The 8301-nt window shown below is 44.9% G+C and overlaps 1 protein-coding gene across 1 annotated transcript in view; it reads right to left on the bottom strand.

The window, feature by feature from the left end:
* The window catches only part of LOC106816240 (nephrocystin-4-like), a gene marked incomplete at its 5' end in the record, with an annotated part of 52613 nt that overhangs the window by 9171 nt on the left and 35141 nt on the right, over positions 1 to 8301 (bottom strand). Inside the window, 3 exons of the mRNA XM_014820825.1 lie at positions 2335 to 2484; positions 3004 to 3170; positions 7655 to 7810. Of these exons, the coding sequence (XP_014676311.1) occupies positions 2335 to 2484; positions 3004 to 3170; positions 7655 to 7810 (473 nt within the window). The remainder of the gene's footprint in view (positions 1 to 2334; positions 2485 to 3003; positions 3171 to 7654; positions 7811 to 8301) is intronic.

The following is an 8301-nucleotide window of genomic DNA, read 5'->3' as shown; positions in this document are numbered from 1 at the left end:
ATCTGGACTTAGTCAGACTGCGTTTTGGTTGCTTGTCGCTGCAACCTGTTAACTGCAAGTCGATCGGTTGATGTGTCACCGACCGCTGTGTGTGATTCTCTATTCAGAGCAATTTGGAAGCGATTGGAGCGAACGAGTGCACCTCAACAATCAAAACAGTTTGATTTCTTGCAACTCCGTCGCAAGCACCAGAATCGCTACGGGTTGCAGTTGCATGTTCCCGTAGATGAGCGATTTCACAGCTATTTTTACAGCATTTCTAGAATCGCTGTAGTTGCTATGAAAAGCCGCAGGTCTGTGGCTAGGCTTTAATCCCAGCGATTGTTTCGTCGCGGGAGTCCTCCACTGTCTCATGTATGGGAGCTTTTGCAAGTTCTTTTTCCTTTTTCCAGCATGTCGCCTCGGTTTCTCCTTATTGGCGAAGTTTCGTAGCAAGGAGTTTAGTTGAGAAGTCGTATGATGCAACGCGGGAGATTTTTTTTTTATGGCGTAAAAACAACTTTGCAATCCGTGTTTGCAAAGCTCTCTAGCGATGCAGATCCAATTATCGACGCGAGAACTGTATGAAGCGTGGTACGTTGCGTTCTTAATGCGTACGCGTGCTGTGTCGTGCGTGCGCGTCGTGCGTGTTGTGCGTGTTCGTGCAGTGTTAACTGCATTAGCGTGCGTGTTACTGCGGCGTTGAGCTTATCGGCAAAACTCCTTCTCTAATCTACTCTAAACCTTTCTAAAAAAGTCCCGCTAACTAATTTTTGTGGTGTTTTGTCTTTTAACATCTTTTTTTTTGTCTGCTCTCTCCCGTCCTCTCTCACATTTCTCACTCACGTTTTCTGTATGATTTGGCTGTGTGCCGTTGGTGCGTGGCGTGCGTGCTGTTTGTGCGTGCGGTTGCGTGCATGCCGTGCGTGCGTGTGTGTGCTTGCACGTGCTGTGTTGTCCTGCTGTCTCTCCTCTCTCACTCACTCTCTCCCGTCTCTGCTCGCTCCCTCTCCTGGTTCCGGCTCTCCACTCTCCTCTATCTCCCTCTCTTTCGCTTCTCTATCTCTTACACGTGAATGTTTGCAACTGGGATTTTTTTTCCCTGCATTAATTCTCGCTAGTAATTATTGGTTGTACAGTTAATAAGCTGTTATAAGCTGTTGCGTATCCCATGGTCAGCTGCCACACCACCGACGTAACCACACCTGCTGTATCAATTTGTGTTGTTGTGTGTTTTTGTGCTTAACATTATGTTAATTATGCTTTAATACGTTAACGTTGAATTTGATGGGATGATTTGCCCGTTCAAGTCGAATACGTGCCTTGCCGTTTTCGATATCCTGTCTGTCGATTTTTGCGTACGTGCCTTCTTCTCTCCTACATTAGATGAACATTTTCTTGTCAACCCCTCCCCCACTCTCTCCTCCCACGGGAACGATGCGCTGCTTGCTCAGACGCCATAGCGCATGCATTGCCTCGCATCGTGACGTATACACACCAGGAATAATTTCGCTGTCAAGTTGTGTCGGTCACACCTTCGCTTTTTTCGCGTGCAAATCATCTGATCTTTGTGCAATCGGTTCGTCTCCTCGTGAGACATCTTTTAGGCAGAGGACGAGGCTTAAATGGCGGGAATTTAGCTCTTACTTCTGCCCACCACTACCCCCGTCTGCCTCTCATCCATGTTTTTGTCGGTGCGTGGCGTAATGACCATCCTCTTCTTCTTCTTCCTCTTCTTCTTTCTTCTTCTTGCTTCTTCTTCTTTATTCTTCTTCTTCTTTCTTGAGCGAAAGGAAAAGGGGAAGAAGGAGCGTTGGCTGTCTTCTTCTTCTTCTATCTTCTTCATCTCTTCATTCATCTTTTCTTCTTCTTCTTTTTCTTTCTTCTTCTTTTTCTTCTTCTTCTTCTTGGGTCACTAACTACGCTCGACCTAGCAGCTGCAGCCACATAGGACCGTTGCACGGTTGTTGAAAGCTTAAGGTTTCCAGGACCCGGTTCCACAGACGTGGATTAACTCTTAACTCTGAGTTGAATTCCTTAACTCTGAGTTAAAAGTTAACTCTGGTATGAACCGTAGATTAAAGTCTTATTAAAGTTAATTCCGTTCCAACAGTCGGGGATTAATTTTAACTGCCTGAGTTTAAAATGCCTACTTTGAGTTAAATTTAACTCTGGTGTGAAACCTAGATTGAAAGTCTTAACTCAGGGTAAAAGTTATCCACGTCTGTGGAACCGGGTCCAGGTCTACACGGCTCTGGTAATAGGGCATTCCAGGAGATGTTCCCTCCCCTGCTAGTCTGAGAGCGACGCACTTAACCCTCACACTTGCGAAAAAATGGTCTGGTGCATTCTTACAGGAAGCGGGTGCCTGTGTCTAGCGGCCTCACTCCCACGTGAATCTCTTGCACTGTGTTAGCTGCCAGCATGAAGGGCTTGTCTGGCTGCAGCTGCATCTCGTCACAGTGAGATGAGTATGCACACACTAGCCTCGGAGCCTGCGTGCCCCTGTAACAACACGCATGAATCATGTACGGTAAAATACGCTTGCTACTCAAGTAAGTAAGTAAAAACTTTATTTAACGACGGTAAAACATGTTAGATTAAACAGACACAATAAAATGACGCGGACCTATCTGCCACATGGCCGTCTCACAGCAATAGAACAGTTAAATATTAAATAAATACACGATTAGTCAAGCAGTTCTAGTATAATCATGTATGAGATTTCACTCAAAGTGCCCCTGGAGCCACACGTGTGAATCATGTAAGGTAGAATACGCTTGCTACTTAAAAGTAAATTTAGTAATGATCAAGTTTTCACGAGCCAAGCCATCAAAAACCCATCCGATCATGGCAAGCTCAACCACGACTTAACAAAAAACGCTAAAATAATGCCAAACCAAAACTAAAATGCAGTCAATTAAAACCGAAAAATACATGAAAACAAACGCAATAATGGCAGGATATCTAGCAGAAAAGAAATCGTAGTGTTTTTTTTTGCCACCAACAGATGGGGCCACTTACCGCACGACGAGAGAAAAGCGGCTTGTTTGGCCCTCGACGCAGGACACGTCAACACGTTGCAGCGCATGCACGTATAGCTGCCATGTCTGCAGCGGCCGTGCTGTGTACGCGTCTGCGTATATGCAGACAAAAAATCGCCGAACCTGTGGTGATGCCCCGCATGCCACCTGGTGAGAGAAATGCAAAACGCTCTACATCCTGATCATCACTGTTATGTGCGAAGGTGTGCGACACAACTTTGACAGCGAAATTTCTCTGTGTGTATACGTCACGATGCGATGCAATGCATGCGCATGCGTCTGAGCAACACGCATGTTCCCGTGGGAGGGAGAGTGGTGGGAGGGGTGACAAAAATGTCATCTAATGTAGGAAGAGAAAAGGCACGTACGAAAAATCGCAGACAGGAATATCGAAAAAGGCAAGGCACGTATTCGACTGAAGGGCAAATCTCCCATCAAATAACGTTACGTATTAAACATAATTACATAATTTAAGCACAAAACACACAACAAACAAATTGATATGAGCAGGTGGTGGTAGTGGTGGTGGTGGCAGCTGCATGGGATTACGCACAGCTTATAACAGCTTATTAACTACAAACCCATAATTTACTAGCGAGGAATTAATGGCGGGAAAAAAAATCCCCGTTGCAAACATCACGTGTAAGAGATAGAGAAGGAAAGAGAGGGAGATAGAGGGAGGAGAGCGGAAGAGAGAGGGGAGCGAGAGAGAAGGGAGAGAGTGAGAGAGAGAGAGAGACAGACAGACACACACGCGTGCACACACACACGCACGCACGCATGCACGCACGCACGCATGCACGCACGCACGCACAAACACGCACGCACGCACGCACGCACGCACACAGCCAAATACAGAAAAAGTGAGTGAGATGTGAGAGGGAGGGAGGGAGAGACAGAAAAAAAGAGTTAATAAGAGACAAAAACACCACAAAATAGTAGCGGGACTTTTTTAGAAGGTGTTAGAGTAGATTAGTAGAAGAACGTTTTTGCCATAATGCTCAACGCACGCAGTAACACGCACGCTAGATGCAGTAACACGCACGAACACGCACAAACACGCACGCACGCGCACGCACGAACACGCACGAACACGCACGCGACGCATTAGAGACGCACGTCACGTTAATCAGCTTTCGCGTCGTAATTGGATCTGCATCGCTAATGAGCTTTTGCAAAACGGATTTTGCAAAGTCGTTTTTTCCGCATAAAAAAAAAACTCCCGCCGTTGCATTCATACGACTTCTCACTAAACTCCTTGCTCGAAACTTCGCCAAATAAGGAGAAACCGAGGCGACATGCTGGGAAAAAAGGAAAAGAACTTGCAAACAGCTTCCCATAATGAGACGTGGGAAGGACTCGCGACGAAACAATCGCGGGATTAAAGCCTAGCACAGACCTGCGGCTTTTTCATGCAACTTGACAGCGATTCTAGAAATTGCTGTAAAAATTGCTGTGAAATCGCTACGTCTACGGGAACGTGCAACTGCAACCCTTAGCGATTCTGGTTGCTTGCGACGAGTTGCAAGAAATCAAACTGTTTTGATTTTGAGCGACTCGTCGCTCCCAATCGCTTCCAAATTGCTCTGAATAGAGAATCACCACACGCGGTGACACATCGACCGATCGCTTGCAGTTACAGGTTGCAGCGACAAGCAACCAAAAATCGCAGGTCTGCACTAGACTTAAAGGGACTACGTCACGAATTTTCTATGGTAAAATTTGTAAAAAAAATTCCAATTTTTTTACATTAAAAGTAAGAACTAACGGGACTAAACAAATCGTCAAATTCTTACCTGATAAGATTGTTTCTCAACTAGTTAAAAATCCAAAAAACCTGGACGATTTTAATTAATGTTCTCAACATTAATTGCTTGCTATGGGCTATATATGAGTCACGAGTGTATGTTCACATCGAACAATATAGTAAAATAGGAAGTATAATGCAGCAATTTAACGATAAAACGTGAACAGAATTACTTATATTTTGTGAAAAAGTGGAAATGTTTTTTTTATTTTTTACTATTTACGGTGACGTAATCACTTTAAGTCTGTGATGCGAGCGTGGGGAAAATGTGCGGCAGCATCACGTACAGACGTAGGTGGTGACGAACAAACTTAATTAGTTCCTCGAGCGAGGTGACACCAGGGGCCGGTTTAACGAAGCGTAATTAAGTCCTGAATCATGTGTGGCGGTGGCACCGGTCACCACTGGTTCATTGGCGATGTAATTGTGAGGTAGCTCACTGGGAACCACAGACATAGTATGGGTTAATATTCCGTGTTTGTGACTGTATAATTATTTGTGATGTCTGCTGTCTATTAGTGTGCGTTTTCGTAATGTTTTGCCTGCTTACAAATTGATAATGTAGATAGACAAGTCCCTACATGGGGGCCGCCATGTTGTGTGCGGTAGTACCACAGACTAACGGATACAGTATCTGTTAGATACAGACTACGGATACTGTATCCGTTAGTCTGTGGTAGTACCCCCCCACCCCTCTAGCGGCAGAGAGTGGTGCGGACCGTATGAACAGCTAGTTGTAGATAGAGGCGTGAAAAGAGTCGGCGAGTTCCTCTCTGGAATCGAGTGAGGGAGAACTCGCGGTATGTAGCCTCGTCCACTCCGTGTGTGTGCATGGAGTGGAGCGGCCTGTTAAGCTGTGTGTGGCGAGAATGGTGACAGTTAGCGTACGAGTACCCATGGTGGTAGAGGTACTGTACGGTTACCGTGTTTGATGTGGCTTGCCTCATGGGTGAGGGAGACAGGTGCGTCGGTTGGTGAGTGGGCACTGTCGTATTGTCCTGTTGTTGTGAGGCAAGTAAATATTACAGTACTAGAATATTAAATAGGTTGGTTTAATATTCCTACAGTATCGAGAAATATTAACTCTGCCCGAATAGGGGGAAAGCTGGCCTATTCGTGCACGGCTGCACGAGGGGGGGGGAGGCTGCCGGTTATTTTAGCCCTTTGCCCGGCTCCGTTCATTCCATTTGTTTAACCTCTGTGATTACCCCGGATATACACTTGTTAACCAACGTAACGCAAGGCCAGCAGGCAGGGTGGGGTTGCCCCGTTGTTGTGCTTGTGTGTGTCGTCCCTCGTCTGGCATTGTTGACTAATTAAACGACGCACCGGAACCGGAACACGGTGGGACGGGTTATTGCGGAGGGAGCGCAGTAGCACTGAGGCGCTCTGGCGGCTAGCGGAGTCCGGGTGGCGACGATACGGCCATTTCAACGCCCCCCGGGCACAACAGGTGAGTGTGCTTACCTAAGGTTACTGCTGGTCAGTACGTTTCGACCGGTGACGCCATCGGGTGTCGCCAGGAGAGCGTAAAAACGCTACACAGGATTAAATCACTAATCATGATTAACTTCCCGTACTTATATTGAAGTGACTGTTTCCCGAAGCGTTATTAACTTTAATCATGATTAAGTTAATCACAATATTTAATTCTATCAGTGATTAAATCCACTAATCATAATTAGTTGCTAGTACTAGTAGTAGTATGTATGTAGTACTAGTATATTAAGTACACTGCAGATTTTACAATTGGAAATTTTACTTCAATTTTTTCCCAAGGAAATTTAAATTATCTAAGATTAGCTGTACTAATTTAGTCATTATACGTTATAATTGCAAATTAATTCCTTTTCATGTACCGAATTTGCAGATACTTTTGGCGTTGTCCAACATTTTGAATACAGTGTAATTCATGCTTAAGTCGGCTAATTATGTGATTAGTTAAATATGTAATTAAATCGCTTCGGGAAACAGATTTTTAAGTATGATTAACTAATCATAATTACAGGATTAATTATGATTAATTATGATTAATTATGATTAGTGATTTAATCATAATTAAAGTTAATCACGCTTCGTGAAACCGGCCCCAGGAATCTATCACCCACTCCACGCTAAAGGTCAGACAAACCGTGAATCAATTCCTGGTGAGATAAGGGAAGAATTAAGTCGAACCCGCAGCTGAGAGGCGAGAAACTATCAATCTATTTTACGCCACAGGTGTGATGTATCAATCAAATTTTGGGAGATAACCCACATATAAATTCCACGCCACAGGTGTAAAAAGCGATGAATTATTTGTAATCCACTGGTGAAAGAAGTCACGAACCAATCCCATGCCACAGGTGCGAAGGAAATAATCAAATCCTCTCCACAGGTAAGAGGAGCAAATGATTAACTCCATTCAACCGAAGAGAGAAGCTGTGAGTCCCCTCCTATGCACAGGTAACGAAAGGGACAATTAAACTCACCTTCACAGGTGAGACAACCTACGAATTAACTACCTTCCCTAGACGACAGGAGATCACGAATACACCCGCTTTAACAGGTGAGAGAAGCCACGAATCTCTTCACCTTCACAGGTAACAAAAGGGACGATTAAACTCACCTCCACAGGTGAGACAACCTACGAATTAACTACCCTTTCTAGACGATAGCAGATCACAAATACACACAAGTGATCACAGGAACACACGCATGCAACAGGAATGAACATCACAGGAACATCAACAGGAACCGGAACATGAGACATCACAAGAACATACACAGGTGAGCGATTGATTGATTGATTGATTGCGTGAAAAGAAGCCCTCTGCGTATATACCTTGTTGGAGCCGTGTCCTCCACCTACAGGAAGCTGTAGCTCGAACACCTTGGAGATGACAGGTGGTCGGCAGGACAGACAGACGAGCCACGACCGCAGCAGCTGATGAAGCTCCACGTCCACGACGTTGACAAACCTGTAAACAGCCGAGCGAAGCTTCGTCATACGCAGAGACAAAAAAAGCAAAAACAGAAGAAGAAGAAGAAGGTTCGTCCGAAGCAAAGACAAGAAAAAGCAACAACAACAAAAACGAAGACGAAGAAGAAGAATGAGAAGAAGGTTCGTCCGAAGCACGAAGCAGAGACAAAAAAAAACCCCAAAAAAAGACGAAGAAGAAGAAGAATGAGAAGAAGGTTCCTCCGAAGCAGAGACAAGAAAAAGCCACACAAAAAGAGAAGACGACGAAGAAGAAGAAGAATGAGAAGAAGGTTCCTCCGAAGCAGAGACAAGAAAAAGCCACACAAAAAGAGAAGACGACGAAGAAGAAGAAGAATGAGAAGAAGGTTCCTCCGAAGCAGAGACAAGAAAAAGCCACACAAAAAGAGAAGACGACGAAGAAGAAGAAGAATGAGAAGAAGGTTCCTCCGAAGCAGAGACAAGAAAAAGCCACACAAAAAGAGAAGACGACGAAGAAGAAGAAGAATGAG

Source organism: Priapulus caudatus, unplaced genomic scaffold, assembly GCF_000485595.1.
Source record: "Priapulus caudatus unplaced genomic scaffold, Priapulus_caudatus-5.0.1 Scaffold1325, whole genome shotgun sequence".
Classification (NCBI taxonomy): domain Eukaryota; kingdom Metazoa; phylum Priapulida; class Priapulimorpha; order Priapulimorphida; family Priapulidae; genus Priapulus; species Priapulus caudatus.
This window is presented reverse-complemented; position numbering and strand designations above follow the sequence as displayed.